Source organism: Oncorhynchus masou, chromosome 12, assembly GCF_036934945.1.
Source record: "Oncorhynchus masou masou isolate Uvic2021 chromosome 12, UVic_Omas_1.1, whole genome shotgun sequence".
NCBI lineage: Eukaryota > Metazoa > Chordata > Actinopteri > Salmoniformes > Salmonidae > Oncorhynchus > Oncorhynchus masou.
Genome location: NC_088223.1, coordinates 88,163,695 through 88,184,571, shown reverse-complemented (window position 1 = coordinate 88,184,571; position 20,877 = coordinate 88,163,695). Strand labels below are relative to the sequence as shown.

At 41.6% G+C, this 20,877-nt stretch overlaps 2 protein-coding genes and 1 long non-coding RNA gene across 4 annotated transcripts; all 3 read right to left on the bottom strand.

Moving 5' to 3' along the window:
* Positions 1–68: 68 nt before the first annotated feature.
* fam53c (family with sequence similarity 53 member C) lies at positions 69–13,185 on the bottom strand. Its single transcript, XM_064982360.1, is given in 7 exon segments — positions 69–1,346; positions 2,361–3,005; positions 3,007–3,090; positions 3,092–3,210; positions 9,515–9,572; positions 9,740–10,008; positions 12,858–13,185. Coding segments are annotated over 6 exon segments (1,248 nt in total). The 5' UTR covers positions 9,815–10,008; positions 12,858–13,185; the 3' UTR covers positions 69–1,079.
* Positions 4,664–6,843, bottom strand: LOC135551010 (uncharacterized). Its single transcript, XR_010457165.1, has 3 exons — positions 5,992–6,843; positions 5,555–5,828; positions 4,664–5,350 (listed from the first exon to the last, which is right to left on the bottom strand). It is a non-coding gene; the product is annotated as an uncharacterized LOC135551010 (long non-coding RNA).
* Positions 13,186–15,025: 1,840 nt separating the features above from the next.
* Positions 15,026–20,835, bottom strand: slbp2 (stem-loop binding protein 2). Of its 2 annotated transcripts, none has more exons than XM_064982357.1 (9): positions 20,738–20,835; positions 19,503–19,696; positions 17,746–17,877; positions 17,114–17,191; positions 16,848–16,931; positions 16,496–16,642; positions 16,110–16,277; positions 15,874–16,030; positions 15,026–15,792 (listed from the first exon to the last, which is right to left on the bottom strand). In XM_064982357.1, exons 2-9 carry the CDS (start codon positions 19,523–19,525, stop codon positions 15,613–15,615), a joined length of 969 nt encoding a protein of 322 aa, XP_064838429.1. In that variant the 5' UTR covers positions 19,526–19,696; positions 20,738–20,835; the 3' UTR covers positions 15,026–15,612. The 2 variants fall into 2 exon arrangements, with proteins under 2 accessions (XP_064838429.1, XP_064838430.1); XM_064982358.1 differs by having other exon boundaries at positions 19,503–19,639.
* Between the last annotated feature and the right edge of the window lie 42 nt (positions 20,836–20,877).

Below are 20,877 nucleotides of genomic sequence, written 5' to 3'. Positions count from 1 at the left end.
AATGGTAAGACTCGATCACATGCAGTTGAAAAGCCCTTCCCGTACTCTTTTCAAAAAAGCTCAGACTCTTTTGTTTCCTTTCCTTGTAAAATAATTTCCAATAAACTTTATTTATACACAAACTGAGTTTGAAATCACCATCTTTTTAACACATACAATAAAAAACATCTCTAAAAGACAGCAATGGCCTTCCCCGGGTCTGTCAGCTACCAGCTTTACACACAACTTGTTTTCAACAAAATGATCGCTGTATAATACAATATTACAATGTGCCCTCAGTGGTTGCTTCCCATTTTTAGGTTTTTGTTTAACTTGTCAAACACAGTGCATTCATTATCAATGTCTATACATCTCTATATTCAGAGGACGAGTCCTAGAGATAAGAAATATTAAGAAAACAGCAGAAAATAAATAACAAAAGGACTAATATCAACTGCTACACAATTCATTTCATTTTCATAGTAGTATTTTTTTTTGTTTACAGAAAAAAAGTTGTTCTTAAGGCTTATGCTGAATCATGTGGATTGTTTACCAGGAAATATAAGGACCGCAGGAATAAAACTGCAATGACACACTGCCCTTCTGCATCAAACTTAACAAAACACAGATATTCAATTCATCACCATCATTCAAGAAAGTCTATTCTTACTACTGTACCGAAAAAGACAATCGAGAGGAAAGTCATGTAAAAGAAAGCAAGTGACCAGAGGTTGTTAGTCTTCTAACATTCCATCCTAGTCTGTTTGAGGGCGCATTAAGAAGCCATTCAACACACACTACGGGAATAGCTGGCATCTCCAGCATTCAGATTATTCACAAGAATGTTTCAGCAACTGGTTCTGGAATGTACTCTGATGGAAAGACCGCATCCATGGCTACTTGCATGAATTGTTCTTATTGGTAGTAGGCAATTCATGACTGTTGTCAATGAGATTATATATATATATATACACCCAAGCTCATCCCATGAGAGAGAAGTCGTGTTCCTGAGAGCCCTGCTGATGAAAGCGAAGCAGGGCTGGGGTGGAGTGTTGAATGCTGGGGCTAGAGGGGAAAAACAGTCTCCAATTAACAAGATTTTAATTTTCTTCAATTAGGCTCAAATCTAGTTCTGTACAATCCCTCTCAAAGACACTCGGCTGACACTCTTCTCGATCAGGGTCCTCCTCTTCCTCCCCCTCTTCATCACTCTCGCTTAGAGGTCCAATGCTCGTCCTTCCCAGCCCCTCTGCTGGTGAACATGACCCTCTGAAATCCCCCCAAAAAGGCTCAAGGCCCATGCAAACGTCCCCCCCAGAAGCCAGCCTCCCAGGCTCCATACAACTCAAGGGGTCGGTACTGCGAGTCTGGAAAGACACAAATAGGAGATTAAACAAGGCTTTGTTTACACATTTTATCATGCCTCTAGAAATACAAGAGCAGTTTACATTCAGGACTCTATTTACAATGAAGAAATAGGTATATCAAATGAAACCAAGTTGATATAACTGGCTAGGAAGTGGAAAAAATGTACCACCATACATAATATCTGTAATTCTTTTAACATGGGTGCCAAAGATAGTTTTCAGCTAAAATGTGACAAACTGTAGAAACAAGGGTAATATGATACCACATCTCCCTGAAAATTAACTGTGATAGTATCGCCAAATTGAATATATTGGGCTGAACTGACAAATACTGTAGAGGTCTAAGCCTAGTCTCGTGTGCCCGACTCAAACTCTTCAAATGACTGTGGCTTTTGAAAGAGACTATTCCAAACTTAGCTAGAACACAACTGTTTTACATATACCACATGTACATGTTTAGGGGGAAATTAACAACTTCTTAGTGTAGTATTCCTAGTATTTTTTTTTATGTCAGGGGGTGACTGGAAGCACTAACAAGGGAAGCCAGACTTTCTCAAAGACATTCAGCAGCTGCATGCAAAGTATATGCAAATAAATTCCAGAGTGAGTCTTGGTGTACAGTACAACAGTGAGCTGCCATTGCCTACAGTCAGGGCCATTGAAACCCTGCCAATCACCCAAACTCAAGGGCTGAGCCTAAGGCATGGGGGGTAGAAGAAGAGACAACTGTGGCCTGGGACAATGGGTAACAAGAACAATTATAGGCAGGTGTGGTCTGGGTGACAGTTTTGCCTCATGAATGTCTACTGATGTTATAAAAATGAATGGTCCATCTCACTGATGAATTGGAATGTTTCTTTGTTACAGTACGGTTAAACTGTGTAGTTTGACAAGCTGAACAAGGATGCCTTTTAAGGCTTAACCATCCTCTGGCTAGAAGATGGCATGTTCCACCAATCTACATACGGCAACCATTTCTATTCATTTGCTGACCCGCGGTTATCTTTTGTTTACCTGAGTCATCTTGGTGAAATCCAGTACTGGCCGGGCAAATGGTCTGTCTGGGTCACGGCGTCGCTTCAGGCCCGGTTTGAGAAGAAGCAGGTCGCAGGGCTGGGAGTGGCAGCGTGGGAGCTGAGGGGGGATGGCTCGGCGAAGAGAGGACGGGGTGCTGCAGGCAGAGGAGGGCGAAGCAGGCACAACTGGAGGGGGTGCTGCACGTTGGGGTGGAACTGGAGGCGGGGGCAGGAACTGAGCAGCAGCTTCTCTGATAAGGACAGGGGACAGAGAGAAGCGTCGCTGCGGAGGAGGGGGAGGGTGGAGCGGGGAGGGAGAGGATGAGCAGGACGACGGAGAGGGGAAGAAACAGCAGCAGGCGCCTCCTCCAGCAGTGTCACTGGGGTCCCATGGGAAATTCCAGGGCAGTGGGGAGTCAGGGGAGAGAGCAAGGCTAAAGAATGTGGGGCTTGAAGAGGAGTGTAGAGAGGAGTTTAGAGATGAGCTAGGAGCACGAAGCGGACAAGGCCCCCCCGCTCCCCCTCCACTGTGGCATTGGCGATTCACAGGTGTCCAGACCCTAGACGCGCTGGGCCGCCAGGTGTAACGGCAGCGTGAAAGGTCCTCTGGCACGGACAGTGAGCGACAGTGGCGTTTGGGGGGGTGGCGGGGGGGGAGGGGGTGCACCGGGAAAAGACAGGTCCGTTACTGAGGTGCTTGGGACCAGGGGCCGGTGCAGGGCTTCCCCCCTCTGGGAGGTGGGTTTCGGGGGAAGAAACCAAAGGGACAGGGCCGGGGGGGAAACTGGAGCTCAGCACACCCTGCAGGCCAGGCTTGGAGGGAGGGCTGAACTGCCAATAACTGCTCTCTGTGAGGAGAAAGAAAGATGATACCATTAATACAAACTACTGTCAATATTAATTTAATTTAATTGTGAGAAAATGGACAAAAGGCAATTCATTCCTAATGCAATGTAGTTGCAGTTTGCTCTTGACAACAACCAGAGAGAAAAATGCAAAGCGGTATCATGATTCAACTTTTACAGGGAGCTGGTATGCATTAAACAGTGGACTTAGCCCTTTAAAAGGGACATTTCACCGCTGGTCTTCCACTGTATATGTCAAAAATCAAGAATTTCCAGGCCTCCCGAGTGGCGCAGTGGTCTGAGGCACTGCATCGCAGTGTTGCGGAGTCACTACAGACTGGGGTATCTGTATTCCAGTCATGTGAAATCCATATACTAGGGCCTAATGAATTTATTTCAATGGACTGATTTCCTTATACGAACCAGTAAAATCTTTGAAATTGTTGCATGTTGCGTTTATATATGTTCAGTGTACAGTTGTTTATCTAAACCAAAATCTAGCTAGGTTTCATAATTCGCTGGCTAGACTTTTCAAAGCAAACTAATGTAATTCGCCAGCTGCTATCTGGCGATGTGATTTGTAACTTTGCAAGCTAACGTTAGCTACATTAGGTTACGTTAGCTACATTAGGTTACGTTAGCTACAGTCTATCGGACCGTATCTAACAATTTGCGAGCTAACTAGCTACTGCTGAGGCTAAAGGCACTGGCTTATGTGTTGTATTTACAGAGTCCGATCCCATCAACATCTGCAGCGGTATCAATATCAAGCTCAACACCAGGACCTAGTGTAAGTCACCTTTGCTAAATTTGTTCCATGACTCCATGATGAGCAAATAAACACATTGGACCCAGTGGATGAAAGCTTTCAGCCAGGAACAAGCTCAAGTTCAACATCATCTGACTCAGAAGAGGAAAAGAGTGCGCAGGGCTGGCAAGAGCCAAAGTGTACAGTCTATGAGTCCAAGGTCAAGGAGCTCATGAAGTTCTGCCAGACCAGCTGCCATTGCCCAACACAAGGTTCACCAGTTAATGAACATTCAGGACTCTGCCTGGAACGTTCAGCCAACACAACATCCATATTCAGTAAGACTGATATTGTAGTATAATACAGAATGAAAAGTATGCTCACAACTGCATTGTGGTCTAGATATTGCTAGCTCTTGTACATATGTATGAGTTAAAAAAAAAAAAAAATGAGAATCTTATTTACAAGTGTACTGACAAGTGACTAAACAATTCCAGCTGCATCAGAAACCAAGCAAGTGTTGACTTCAACTTCATGATGAATTCATTGTGATATTCATGTAATGTATTTGGAAGTAACTACGATAATCTTTAATGCGAAAACAAATTATGTAGGTAGTTGGTGTATCATTTACACTTTAATTTGTGAGCAAGGAAACATGTTTCAATAAAACAGATTAGTCAATGTAACAAATAAGTAGACTTGGACTGTATTCAAAACAAAGTTTATTTGTTCTGGAGACCCGAGGTGAGTTTACACAGCAGTATGCAGGGACAGTTGTATGACATACACCGAGTGTACAAAACTTTTAAGAACACCTTCCTAATACTGAGTTTTGTACACTCAGTGTATATACCGTAGAATAAAAATACAATAAATACTACCGTTTTAAAACGGGAATATTTGCATATGGTGTCTTTGGTGGGTGCAATGAGGTGTTTGGAGTCACTTTGAAACACGGGGAGATTGTTGTTATGTACTTTCCACATCTCGTCTAAAGACATCAATTTATTTGTATCCAACATACTGTCCATCGTGTGAGGGATTAATTGCTTTAATGGCCCCAACAACACACACAGGCAAAGATATTCAGTGTTCTGTGCCTAGCTTCTCACCACATAGCACTCCAAAAATAATCAGTAGGCCACCAAACTGTATTGTCTAAGATAAATGACAAAAAAAATGCCTTTCATGGGCAATCGTTGTGTTCTGTCTGTATTCCTACTGTAGCAACACGATGCAGAACATAACACATCTCACAACCACACATTAGCTAGCTAGCTACAACACACAGGTATAGTTACTCAAAAACTAATATGCATCATTCCTTTACTCTCCATCCAAATGAATTCCTTTACTCTTCGTCATCATCAAAACATTTCTCCAGCTTTGATCCTAAAAAGATACAAAGAGGTTAGCTAGCTATAACAGACTATAGTACATTTTAGGTATAGCAAACAAAGCTGGCAAGCTCAACTTGCCTACTAGTGGTACTAGTAAGCCCCGTTACGGACGAATCGATCACAAACTGAACAACACTGCTTAATTTGAAAAAAGAGCTTATATTGCTAGCTAGCTACCGACTACAAAACAACTTACTCGTTTGTCATTTGCCCTTCTGGTCCAGCTGGTCTAGGCTGCCGCCACCAGATGATCTTGGAGGTTCTGAAGAACATCTCCAGCACAGCTCTATCCATACGTGAAACGAAACTTCGATGGTCTCGTCACAGACACACGATCCATTGGGTCTGCAGTGACCCTCTCCAGTAAGAACTGTCCGCGATCTAATTCGTTGCAGCACAGACATTCGTCTTCTGTCAGAAATTCTGTTTGTTCACTTGTTTATTACAAGGATATGCTTCTTAGTAAAAACCTATTTGAAACAAGCCATTACACTTCATTATTATCATGCCATTACATTATTATTATTCAGGTTATTACTTATAAATATTCATCAACAAATTAAGAAATGCCAGGTTGGTCGCATTTTCGTATTGACAACATTTAACGGAGTCAAAATAAAGAGATATGCCTACCCTGTTCTTGTCTGTTGGCTTTTCTGTATGTACATCATTTTTTTATACAGAACCTATCTTGATGCACAAAACCATTCAAACTAAGTATGATGTTTGTTTTTTTTACTTTTCCCTAAATATTCGTCACAAACACAGCTGCTGCGGCCATTCGATGGCATTGGCATATGTCCGTCAAAGAGAGAACGCCGTATTGAGAGAAGTAATGTAGCCTAAGCTACTGAAAACACGCCTTTTACAAGATTACATAATGACAGGAGCGTTTCATTCTTATTAAAGAGATGGAGTCCAGACAGTTTCCTGAAGTAGCCTTTCTGAATGGACATACCAGCCATTTTTTTAGGTACACCAACACTTTGAAGAAAATGGTTCGGTCCTACAGACAGTGAGTCATGTGGCTTGTTATATAAAGCAGGCAGACAGGCTTCGAGGAATTCAGTTAATATTCGATTGAACTTAGAATGGGCAAAACTAGAGACCTAAGCAACATTGAGCGTGTTATGATCGTCGGTGCCAGGCGCGCCGGATCTAGTATCTCAGTAAACGGATGGCCTCCTGGGCTTTTCACACACGACAGTGTCCTGGGTTTACCGAGAACGGAGCGACAAACACACATCCAGTCAGCGGAAGTCCTGTGGGTGAAAACAGCTCGTTGATGAGGTGGTAGGAGAACGGGCAAGCTAACAGACCAATAACACTGCTGCCAACACACTGACTCAACTCCAGCCAGTTTAATAATGGGAATTGATGGGAAATGATGTAAAATATATCACTAGCCGCTTCAAACAATGCTACCTAATATAATGTTTACATACCCTACATTATTCATCTCATATGTATACGTATATACTGTGCTCTATATCATCTACTGCATCTTTATGTAATACATGTATCACCAGCCACTTTAACTATGCCACTTTGTTTACATACTCATCTCATATGTATATACTGTACTCGATACCATCTACTGTATCTTGCCTATGCTGCTATGTACCATCACTCATTCATATATCTTTATGTACATATTCTTTATCCCCTTACACTTGTGTGTATAAGACAGTAGTTTTGGAATTGTTAGTTAGATTACTTGTCGGTTATTACTGCATTGTCGGAACTAGAAGCACAAGCATTTCACTACACTCGCATTAACATCTGCTAACCATGTGTATGTGACAAATCAAATTTGATTTGGAAAACAGTGGAGTGCAGAACGACATCTCAGAGCGCTGAGAACGCTGGGCTGTTGGAGCAGACGACCACAAATAACATGCATCACTAGTGTCATTGTAAAATGATTAAAAACCTCAGTTTGAAATCATTCTCTGAAATCCTGACATTTTGATAAGCTCAAGTGCAATTTTCATCCTACCTCTGGCATCACATACATTGTAAATGGCTTTACGAAGTAAACAGGAGCAGAACCCACTCCTATCAGCTAAAAACAAGAAGAAGCGGCTCCAGTGGGCACAAAGATCACTGTACAATTGAGGAGTGAAAAAACATTGCCTGGAACATAACAGCGAGTTCCGTTTACTAGAGTGGCCTGCGCAGTCCATCCATCCAACCACCTCATCCCCATATTTGTTTTTCTGCTCTTATGCACACCAGTATTTCTACTTGCACATCCTCATCTGCACATATATCACTCCAGTGTAAATTAATTATTTGTAATTGTAATTACTTCACCACTATTGGCCTTCACCACCAGGTCACAGTTGCAAATGAGAACTTGTTCTCAACTAGCCTACCTGGTTAAATAAAAGTTAAATAAAATTGCCTTACCTCCTTACTTCATGTGCACACACTGTATACAGATTTTTCTATTGTGTTATTGACTGTACATTTGTTTATTGCATGTCCCCAGACCTCAACCCAATAGAGTATCTTTGAGATGAGACAGAACGGGCTGTTCGCAGCATGAATGTAGCATCGTCCAATCTGCAGCCATGGTGTCAGCATGTACCAACATTCCTGTGGAACATTTGACAACTTGTAGAACGCCCCGAATAATTCAGGCTGTCCTGCAGGCAAAGGGGGGGTTCGACCCGGTACTAGATGCTGTTCCTAATAAACTGTCCGGTGAGTGTATAGGCTAGAGAGAATCAGCGAACTCACACACATACATACACCTCCGTAAATGCACCAATCAAAGTCACTAGCGTATGTCAGACCCAAAAATAACGTATTAAAACACCTTCCTTTCCTGAAAGTAGGCTCTAAGATAATGAATTGACAAGGAAAGTACTGTTTGAAGGGGACAGCTATGCTATGGTATGAAGATGACATTGACAATCATACCAAATACAAGTATGTAGTGTATATAGTGATAGCTGACAAGTAGAAGCTTTGAGGAATCATTTCTGCCAACTGTAGTTTCTGTTTTTAGAAGATTTCCTTTGCATGATCCGCCCAAAGTACATGCATGCAATAGATCGCATAATGTGGTTTCCTGTTTGGGGTGTATATAAAACAAGGGGTCGTGGAGAAGGAAACCCTTCACCAGGCACCATAGTACTGTTGTTCAGTCTATTTAACTTTATTAGCAGTAGCCTTCTTTTTGAGAGGTGGAAAATGAACATCTCTCTCTCTCTCTCTCTCTCTCTCTCTCTCTCTCTCTCTCTCTCTCTTTCTTAATGGCTTGAATAATGGGCTAGTCAGAGGAGTTCTCTAGGCAGAGACCATGGCGTGTTTTTTTAAAAGATGAGACAATGTCAGCTAGCATTCAGACCGTATGACTGTGCACTCTCAGTAGCCTTTTGGAGCTACGCTACTCCCCAGGATAGGCATTGAGTAGGACAGCTAACGGGTTGTTTGATGAATGAACATCCCCTGATCAATCCATCCCTGCTTCTCATATTTTACATTACAAAATTACTGTGTTATTATTATGATATTACAGTGGTTATGATCAGCATATTTCAATGATGAATAGGCATACACCTTGCAAATCACCTCGTCATCCATATACTACTCTATTGAAGGACAAGGACATCTGGAAATTATCAAAAACGTTGTGACATGTAATCTGGCTACTGGTCTATTGTGTCACAACATTTTGGTGCAAAATAATTTCCTGGGATAACTACATGAGCTAAAATGCTGAACATGTGCGCAATGTTTGCAGTGCCAGTACACTCAGTTGTATTGATTTCTATGCCACCAGTTTAGCGAGTGGTTCCCCCAGTGCTGACACAGAGCAATTGACAGAAACCAACTGTTTTTCTAAACGTCTCTGCAAATGAACATAAAAAGTAGTCTTTTTTTTTTTTTAAACAAGGTGAAATTAGATTACTATTGGTTGTGAATAGGCTACTGGGTGGTTGTCGAATTGTTTTCTAACAGTTGTTTGCCCTATTAAAATGTTTCATATACTCCTTTCAACAACCAATTCCCTTCTGTAATTTGGAATTCACCCCCATTACCCTGTGCTCGTGTCAACATGGCACAGCACAAAGCCAAAGTTACAAAGCGTAATGCAAGGCATTGCTGAATCACAGGCTAAGTGGCTATACTTGTACATACTCACCAGGCATCAATCCATCTGTAGGCCAGCAAATTCCTAGGTTGTTGGGGTCCAGCAGAGACTGGAAGACACACATGTTCATTTAGAGGAGCCATAGCACAGAAAATACCTATCAGAAACAAACTGACAGCAGGGGAAATAAACGGTCCTAAACATGAGGACTATATTACAGTCAAGACAAGGGCACGCAAGCAGTCATAGGCTAACACAGAAGTGAAGAAACCTTACCACGTTGAGGGCCGTTTTGTGAGTGTTGCCGTCCAGAATATGTTCCCGCAGACGCTTGACGATCAGTGTGACCATGGCATGGTTGCGAGGAGTAGGGGAGGTGGGTGAGGTGGAGGGTGAGGTGGAGGGTTAGGGGGAGGGGTGGCCCTCTGTCTGTTTGTCCGTCTGATTGAGAGTAGCCGAGCTATTCTGGCACCTCCAGTACTCCTCTGGGCCAGGTTGCCCTGCCCTGTCTCACTGGGGCATGTTCATCACTGTAGTCAGCTCACCTGAAGGGAGAAATCAGACACACAACAGGAGCCCTGTTACCACTTTTGTCTTCTCAACAGGTAAAGGCAATACAAGGGTCACCTCCATTAAACTCCAAAACAGGAGCAGGTGTTTAAAACGGTGGTTGTGCCTCTGAAATGGGAAATCTCTAAATGTTTTGGGACATTTGCAATAATCCCATTTTCATCATATTCTGTACAGTTTGCCATATTGACTTTGGTGACCCATCCCTTTCTCTGTCAAAAGTCTCCAGACCTAGAAGATGGAGAAGATTGCCAACCACTGAACAACCCTTTAGGAAACATGCACATTAACATGTGTTCAGACACACACTATGTGAGTGCAGAAAGAATGGTGACAGGTGCCTGGGGAAAGCATGAAGCCTCAAGGTGCCTGCTGTTCAGGGCTGACCTGCCTGATGAAGCCACTCTGGGTTTCTTGAACAGTCCATGCTATCCGTAATCCCTGGGACGTCCCTATCCCATTTCAAATTAAAATGTAAAATGGTTAAGTTAAGGGTTAAGGTTATGGACGTCCCCTAGATTCCAGATAGCATTTATCACTACGCACATGTCCAACGACCAGAACATTTAACCAAAAACGAATATATCAACCAGTAACCTTAAAAGGATACTTTGGGATTTTGGCAATGAGGAAATGTATCTATTTCCCCAGAGTCAGATAAACTTGTGGATGCCATTTTTTTATTTCTCTGCGTGCAGTTTGAAGAAAGTTAACTACAGCTAGCGCCATGACTGGAAGTATATGGCAATAGAGAGCAATAGTAATGGTGTCTTTTTGTAGGCACTAAATCCGCCATGGTTTGTTAAACAAAGTCTATGGAGAAAATGAATGGAGTTTATTTATTATTATTTTTTGTTGTTGTTGATAAACACTGAAAATAAGGTCTGTGGTAAACAGGCTTAGGAGATCTTGTACGTTTTGTTCTACAATATAATCTTCATCAGCTAACGTCCCTTTCTGTGAATTTTGAAGCATGTATGTAACAAAGCACAACATAAAGCTCATAAAGGCTTCATAATTCAGAAAGGTTATGTTAACTGACTCATATCTCATCGAACAAAACATATAAGATCTCATAAACCAGTGTTAAACGACAACAATAATGTCTGAGGTTATTACAAAACCCTATTCTTTCCCCATAGGAATGGCTGAACAAACCAGAGATAAATCATTCCTTATTTAGGACTACAAGCTGACGACTTCAATGAACTGGAAGCCTATGGTATCCGTTAGCATGCTAGGAGATACCCATAGACTTCCAGACATTGCACTAGTAGATACTCATAGACTTCTAGTCATTGCACTAGTAGATACTCATAGACTTCTAGTCATTGCACTAGTAGATACCCATAGACTTCTAGTCATTGCACTAGTAGATACCCATAGACTTCCAGACATTGCACTAGTAGATACCCATAGACTTCCAGACATTGCACTAGCAGATACCCATAGACTTCCATTCATTGCACTAGTAGATACCCATAGACTTCCAAACATTGCATGAGTAGATACCCATAGACTTCCAGTCATTGCACTAGTAGATACCCATAGTCTTCCAGTCATTGCACTAGTAGATACCCATAGTCTTCCAGTCATTGCACTAGTAGATACCCATAGACTTCCAGTCATTGCACTAGTAGATACCCATAGACTTCCAGTCATTGCACTAGTAGATACCCATAGACGCTAGTTATCATTGGCTCGCAAAACTTACTCTTACTTCATACTGGACACCAACATAAAAATGGTATCCACCTGACTCTGGAGAAGAAGATAAACAAAGAGCCTCATTACCAAAGTCCGTAAGTATCCCTTTAATGATGGATATGTATATTTGAAAGGGGGTCATACTGAGGTCCAATCTTGCTAATTATTTTTCTATTTATTATGGATCCCCATTAGCTGCTACCAATGCAGTAGCTACTCTTCCTGCGGTCCAGCGAAATGAAGGCAATTAACTTATATACACAATGAAAAACATTACATTTCACAACACATTTAAGTGTGTACCCTAAGGCCACTGATTTACAACCACATATCTACAACACAAAAGCCGTACGTTTGTGTATGGTGCGTATGTTATCAAGCTTGTCATAATCTATCAATTGGCACGCTCTTCTGCATGATCAAATTGCCAATGTAGCAGATAGAGAAATAGCCAGTTTGGATGGGGGGGGGGACCAGAATGACGGCGACATAGGTGTAGCTGGTAGATAACACATTAACTGGCCCATTATAAACATATCCATAGTGCAATAGTAGCTAGTCATTCACAATTATTATCTCGTAGTTTTGAAGGTCGGTCTAAACCCGTTCACGTGATATTAAGCATTCTCATCGCTATATCAATAAAAAACTAACGTTAGCTATTCCGCTAACATTGGTAGCTAGTTGTTGATTTAACGTCAGATCCACAACCAGCCCGCACTGTGACAATCTGATGCTATGGTAGCTAACTAGCCGGTCAGTTAACGCAAGCGCAAATCGTAATTTATATGGCTAGCAAGCTAACGTTAGCTCAGCGTAGGTCCATTTAACTGATTAGGCCGATTTGCAGACAAACACAAACATTAAAATCAACAAAGCTTGTTGGCCTTAAATTAGTCAATTACAATGACTCCCTCCCCGCCATCTGATTCAATCCCTAGCTATCGAGGCTATTGCATGCATTTATTGCTACACCTTAGGACCTCTGCTGAGTCTAGGACGCGTGCTAGCAAAACACGGCCATGCAGAATATAATGCAGTGAGCTATTTTTCTGATTAAACGGAGCTGGTATCAATAACATTTTGTAACAGCTACTTGATTTAATGTCGTTCTTACCTTGACCAAGAAGCCCACCGGACCTTAGGCCTTGCACACACGGGTTAAATACTGCTCATGAAGGATAAACCCAATTTGTAGCCTGTGCAGCTCCCGACTTGTCAGCCGCGCTAGTGTTCGGCTATGGGTCTCCGATGTATTGACCCATTAAAAAGCATAACATGTAACAGACCATTCGTCGATTCCAATATCTGGAACATAAAATGTAATATGATCAACGTGCCAAATATCTAAAGATATTATCTCTCTTTGAAAAATACATCGCCTACAAGCAATTCATCCAGTCGTCCATTAAAAAAAAAAACATTCACACGCCCGTAAGCGATTGGAATTCATAAATAACATTTACAGTTGGGGGTGGGGTGGGGGCAAGCAGTGAGTATTCAATAGTGCATACAAAATATGTCAACATTAAAATAGCTCGGAATTTATGCTTTAAATAAAAAGCAAGCGCAAAATGTCATTCAGGCTAGGAAATTGCAAAAATTGGACTGAACCGACAAAAATGTTTGGGACTTGTAGTTCGCTAAATCAGGATCAGTTGTTTACGTGACAAATTGATAAGACCTGATAATGCCAGGGCCCAACATTGAAATAGATCACTTTTGATATTAGGCTTTCTGAGACGCACTGATCATCCCACAATACATTTGCGTCAAATTGGCGGGTATTGGTGTGGCAAGTAAAACAAAATTAAAGATTCACCCTAAGCGTATAGTGTCATCTTGTGGCAGCTTGGCGTAATGCAATTAGTATGTTGAAGCCTTTTATTTTACCAGGTCGGCAAGTTGAGAACAAGTTCTCATTTACAATTGCGACCTGGCCAAGATAAAGCCATGCAGTTCGACACATACGACACAGAGTTACACATGGAGTAAAACAAACATACAGTCAATAATACAGTATAAACAAGTCTATATACGATGTGAGCAAATGAGGTAAGGGAGGTAAAGGAAAAAAGGCCATGGTGGCAAAGTAAATACAATATAGCAAGTAAAACACTGGAATGGTAGATTTGCAGTGAAAGAATGTGCAAAGTAGAAATAAAAATAATGGGGTGCAAAGGAGCAAAAATAAATAAACACAATACAGTAGGGAAAGCGGTAGTTGTTTGGGCTAAATTATAGGTGGGCTATGTACAGGTGCAGTAATCTGTGAGCTGCTATGACAATTGGTGCTTAAAGCTTGTGAGGGAGATGTGTTTCCAGTTTCAGAGATTTTTGTAGTTCGTTCCAGTCATTGGCAGCAGAGAACCAGGAGGCGGCCAAAGAAAGAATTGGTTTTGGGGGTGACTAGAGAGATATACCTGCTGGAGCGTGTGCTACAGGTGGGATATGCTATGGTGACCAGCGAGCCGAGATAAGGGGGGACTTTACCTAGCAGGGTCTTGTAGATGACATGGAGCCAGTGCGTTTGGCGACGAGTATGAAGCGAGGGTCAGACAACGAGAGCGTACAGGACGCAATGGTGGGTATGGGCATGGGGCTTTGGTGACAGAACAGATTGCACTGATAGACTGCATCCAAGTTGGTGAGTAGGGTATTGGAGGCTATTTTGTAAATGACATCGCCGAAGTCGAGGATTGGTAGGATGGTCAGTTTTACAAGTGTATATTTGGCAGCATGAGTGAAGGATGCTTTGTTGCGAAATAGGAAGCCAATTCTAGATTTAACTTTGGATTGGAGATGTTTGATATGGGTCTGGAAGGAGAGTTTACAGTCTAACCTGACACCTAAGTATTTGTAGTTGTCCACGTATTCTAAGTCAGAGCCATCCAGAGTAGTGATGTTGGACAGGCGGGCAGGTGCAGATAGCGATCGGTTGAAGAGCATGCATTTAGTTTTACTTGTATTTAAGAGCAATTGGAGGCCACGGAAGGAGAGTTGTATGGCATTGAAGCTTGCCTGGAGGGTTGTTAAGTGTCCAAAGAAGGGCCAGAAGTATACAGAATGGTGTCGTCTGCGTAGAAGTGGATCAGAGACTCACCAGCAGCAAGAGCGACCTCATTGATGTATACAGAGAAGAGAGTCGGTCCAACAATTGAACCCTGTGGCACCCCCATAGAGACTGCCAGAGGTCTGGACAACAGACCCTCCGATTTGACACACTGAACTCTATCCTGGAGCCATTTCCACAGAGTCAATTTTCCACATATTCAATTTGGAACATCTCTTTATTAATTTCGTTTTGCATCAGTACTCAGGTTGTACAAAAAGACAATTAAGAAAAAAAAATGAATAAAAAAACTACTAAACAAAGTGATAGCATTTTCCCCATCGACATTGTTTTTAGAAAAACAGCTAGGTAGGCAGGAGAGGATGGTGCATGAGACCGTATAGAGCCTGACAGTTGGGTCACAGACTGGTGAACATGGTGATGTGGCTGGTGTGCCAAACGCAACAAAGCTAATAAATTTTTACTCTTTAGAGAGAAAACAGAATTTAGGCAGGTCAGCATAGAATCCTGTTTTAGAGGATGGGGCAGTGAAAACTCAAATTTAATTGTGACAAAGGTAAATGGTGCAAAAAAAGTGCATTACAGTGGGTCCAAATAGACATCAATGTAGGTACATGATTAGTGAAGCAGTTTGAAAATGTGCACTACAAAACCATAACCAAAGTGTAAAAAGTGAACCCAAAAGTGGTAAATATTTTACAGCAATCATCCCTTTCATAGTCAGCACAACACCCAGTGCAACCCTGCAAGTCTATTAGGATATACCCAAAAGATCTACCGCTGTGACTGACAGTAATGATCAGTATGGCTTCCACAGTAGCCGGTCGTCCTGCAGGGGCGCCTGTTGATCGCAGGAGTGGTCAGTTTCCAGGAGAAATCTTAGCCATCCCACCACATTCTCATCAGCCGTTAGATGACTGCTAAAGGCATACCCCAAGCCTGGCTGGGAGGATGGCACCTGAGGACCCGACACATCCACCTAAAGAGAGGCAAGTCACAGTCTGTACAGTTATCTCCAAATACAAGACAACACCTAAAGAAAAGAGTAAAATTGACACACCTGAGATCCATGGGGAAACATCCAGGGACTGTTGAATGACATTACTGGAGGTTTAGAGGAGAAGGGGGCTTTGGAGTTTGACAGCATCCCTCTGGTCCTCTCTTGACCACTATAGTCTTCATACAGCTCGCAATTCATCTGCTCAAGCAACCCCTGCCTGCATATAGTCAAGAATTGATCAGGTCAACTTAAGACAAGCAAATACTATTACCAATGTAAAAACACCCAATGCCTACAGTTGGTCAAGAGGGTCTTGTTCCTCCGCTTCTCCATGCGCTTCAGACAGAGGGTCCCACGCATGCAGAGCTCTCCGCCAAAGGCGAACCTGCATGTCCCAGGATCGGCGGCTGTACTTTCTATATTTGTTTGGAGTGGATGGGTGCAGCCCAGGGATTCTCAAACGCCTTGGATCAGAAAGAGGGGAGAAAAAAAATGAATAAATATTCCACCTACTCACTGAGACTTAAATTTATAGCCAACTTTTGAGTTTAAGGTCTCATCCAATAAATAGTTCAGTAAAAGTGTTTAGGGCTTTTCACAGGCCATTAGTTAACCTTTAGAACCTAGTTACTGTGCTGTGATCTGATAGCAAAAAAATAAACAGAATAACCAGTTGTCATACTTGGGAACTTGCTCCAGGTAATTTTGGTAGCCAGAGGTGTTCTTGCCGTACTGAACCTGTTTCTGCCGTCGTTTCAGAACAGATTCATTGCTTTCCATGTGAGCTGGATCCAGGTTTCGTGGGGCCAAACGCATCCCTGCCTGGGACCTAGAAAAACAAGCCTTCAGGATTTCTACTAACATTGCTTGAAATAGTGCATGGGAATTCCCCATCTAAATAGAGAATATGTTATACATTTCAAAAGAGCAATGGTAAAGGGTTCAAGTCAACTGATTGAGGAACGGAGGCCATTCATATAAGAGTCCTTAACTGTACTCTTTAGGCTGACAAAAAAAAGTGAGTGGATTCCTACCTCCTGACACCATCCATGTCTTCCGTTCCAACAGCAACACTTGTAGTAGACATCCGAAGGATACATCGCTCAAGGATGGAGGACCTGATAGGGAAAGCAATCAGACACAAGTTCAGGTTAGAGTAATCAAAGTAAAAATAAGGAAAGAAAGAACTGACCTAAATGTTTTCCTTTGCAAAAAAGCTCTAGTGTGCACTAACAAATACAACCGTCATTAGAGCAGAAGTGCAAGGCAGGTGCTGGAATACCAGAGGGATGAATAATACCTGCGCAGCTTTTGCATAGCAGGGGCAGGTCCTCTTTCTCCATTAATGGGGGAGGGGTGCATGGCTGGGGCTGTATTACTGAAAGGAACAGGAAAATAAAGGAAGGGGGGATACCTAGTCAGTTGTACAACTGAATGTATTCAACTGAAATGTGTCTTCAGATTTTAACCCAACCCCTCAGAAACAGATGTGCATGGACAGCCATAATCAACATCCACGTCTTCAGCGCCAGGGGAACCGTGGGTTAACTGCTTTACTCAGGGGCAGAACAACCTTTTTACCTTGTCAGCTCAGGGATTCGATCCAGCAACCTTTTAGTTACTGGCCCAACACTAACCTTAGGCTACCCAAATATAAGTAACCAGTGAGAATAGGTGGACTTTTGCACAGCTGAACAAACAATTCATATTAGGCATAATTATGGTTAGGAACAAGAGTTAGTTTTAGTGAGGTTCCGGTAAGTGTTAAATATTAGGGAAAGGCATAGAAGTTAGTTGGGGTTAGCACGCTGCCTTTCATTTTCTGCAGGTCAAATATTCTCTAAAAGTAAACCAGACATTTGGGCCCAAACCAGTTTCTCTGGGTAAGTTTAGGTTGACTGTTGTCATGCTCAATCAACAAAAGAAATGTACCTGACCAGACTGTCATACACAGAGCTACATCCTGGGAGAAGCCAAGGTTCAGGGCTGCTTGGATAAGAAGGTGGTCTGGACCTGAAGCCTGGGGGCAGCGCTGGAACGCCAGACAGAGGCATTGACCAACCCCTAAAATAACAGTACACAGGGAGAAAAATATTATTCAATAAGTGAATTGTCTTTGTTAAATTATACCACTTAACTTTGAGGGTACACTAAACAATTTCAGAATAAATTACGTGACCTTGTTGTAATTAGTACCAGATAAAAAAATAATCGAGTGGTGGTCGGCCACTTTATGGTGATGGGATTTTCGGCAATACACATAAGAAACATAACCTAATCATCTTCAATGTAGAGAGATGTAAACTACACGTGATAGAATGACAAACAAAACAATACAGACCTCGACTCCATAAATGGACCTTGAAATGCGGATTCGACGCTTGTTGACATGATATATTTGGCTGCAGCCACGCAGTAACTTCACCATTGCGGCAAGGAAAGGTTTTAAATTAACGCCAGGTGCCATCAGGGCGGGGCTGCAGGGGTGTGGCACCTGCCCGATCTTGGGTGCGTTTAGTTCGATTGAACGTTTGATACGTTGCATAACGGTTTGTTCTGAACGACATGTTTCCCCAAAACACCAACACCCGTTTCAAGGTGAGGTCTGTATGTTTTTGTCATTCTATCATGTGTAGTTTAAAACTACTGAATATTGACTGAGTAACATTTTGTTCCCTGCTCCCTGTGTTCTGCTATTTTAGGGGTTTGCTATAACTTTGGTGCATCATGAAAGCACCACATGTTATAGAAATCTGTCAGTCGATGACAGAGTCGAATGTTTTGACGCATGCAACATCTGAGCAGTGGAACAAGACCATAATTATGGCTAAAACCCTTATTTCTACAATTTGTCCTTGTTCGAGAGGAACAAATCTGTAATGTATCGTTGGTAAATTGTGACTGACTGACTGATTTACAAATAATAATGAGTAGGGCTAGTTATTTAGAATGCAAGGTTCTTTATAGATCAGTCAGCAGACACCTGCATTGAAGGCTGCCATGTCATACAAGTCCAAATATAGAGTTATATGGGATGAGATGCCCCCTGGGGTAAGATGCCCTCCACCAGTTCCTCAGCCTTCCTTGATCAACTACAAATGGATTCAGTTCCATAATTCCATCAAAACGATTTTGAGGAAAGTTATAAGGAACAAGGGTTAGATTGAAAGTTATAATTTCAATTGCAATTTAGAAAAAGTTATAGATATAATCCAAGGAAGTTAGATCCATTATTATTTGTTAAATGTACATGTAAGGAAGCCTTAAGATAAATCTCACACTTGTTTAGAGAGAAAAATGTTGATTGTTTTTTAGTGAAGTAGTAATATGTTAGGTTAGTATGTTGGGGACAAGATGCCCCTCCTCCAGTGGGGCATCTCACCCATTTATGGTGAGGGTTAGGGGGCACCCATTTATTTAGGGTTAGGGCTAGAGTTAGAATTAGGGGCCAGGTTAGACTGATATGGATAGACTGTTTTTACAGTTTTATGAAGCAGCACACAGGATTATCCATCCGTATCCCACAAGCAACCTCTGCCACAACATCAACATCCGCCGCAACCTCCACCCCACAGCCTACTCAACACTCACAGGTCTCCAGTGAACTTGCTCTGAATGTTGGTAAGAAAAATACATGTTTGCACTCATTTTAGGAAACATAAAGTAGAATAGAGAGGGATTAGAAATACCTGTTTATTGAACCAATACTCATGAATTCTTGTTGTTGTTTGTTTGTTTTTGTTAACAGTACCAGTTCTACAACAACAAACAGCGGCAGATGTCATATTGGAGTTGTCCCCCAGGCCAAGGATACAGGAGGCGAGTCCTAGGAAAATAAAGGCTGAGTCAGCTAGTCCTGACAGCCTCACCCCACAAGAGGTTCCTGGAGGACAAGGCAAAACAACTTTGAGAGAACTAAGAAAGCAAAAGGAAAAGGAAACCAGTGACACAGAAGGAAGCTGTGGTGCCACTGAAAAAAAGGTTCTTCCAGGTTCCAAAACCACAACAAACACCCTAAACGAGCTCCTCTCTGTTACCGGTGGGGACTGGATACGGTGCCAGCAGTGTCAAAGGTGGGCTCAAATTTAACTGGGATGGGATTCATTTGTGACCTCTTGTGTCAATAAAAAAATCTGGGAAAATGCCATTGTGTTAAGTTATTGTTATAAAATGCTTAATGTGTTTAATCAACATTTAATCAGTTATATTCCAAATGAAAAATATAAATATTACAAACTATTGAAAACCTTTTGCTCTTGAATTCATTTTAAAGATTGCTGGGATATAAAATCTTTCCTTATTCAAATGATAATGCGTTTAGTTTAACTGTTCACAATGGAGGCAAAGATAAATGTTTGAGTTCTTAGAATGCAAGGTTAAAGAATATAGATAATTTATGTGCAAAATAGGTCAAATTGTATTATTATTTTTTTTAAATAGGGACACTTCTGTGAAACCCTATTGCATAATCTTCTATTAGCTGTCCCTTTCCTAAAAAATAAATGTTAACATTTAAACTGTTGTCATTTATTTTCCTTTATAGTTTACTACCCTAAGCATGGCCAAAAATGTTTCTCCAAGCTTTGCTTTTTTGTTTCAGCAATTAGGCATTGGGGGGCTCTCACCCCATGTTACCCCATTTTAAAATCTGCTAACTTTATGCCTAAGGATAACTTAAATTAAGACTTTATGCCTAATCCTAAACATAAATTGGGCCCCAAATGACAACCTCACAACTAAATTAATTAATTTTGACGATATAGCCTATTTTACTTTGTGGCTGTGGTAGGGTAACTAGTGACAACCCTTTGGTCCGGCTTCCCAGTACGCTTAAAGTACTTAATTTAATAGCTAGCTAATTATTTGATGTAGCTAATTATTTGATGTACAGTAGATAATAATAATAATAATAATAATGATTTACCATAATGCAATGCATTCGATTTTTCCATTTCATAAACAATTATAAGAAAGGTGTCAGCTTTTGTTTAGAAATCCCATGATATGATGAATCAATGACTTGATATGAATAGGCTATTTATTTTTCCTACTTAAAACAAGGCG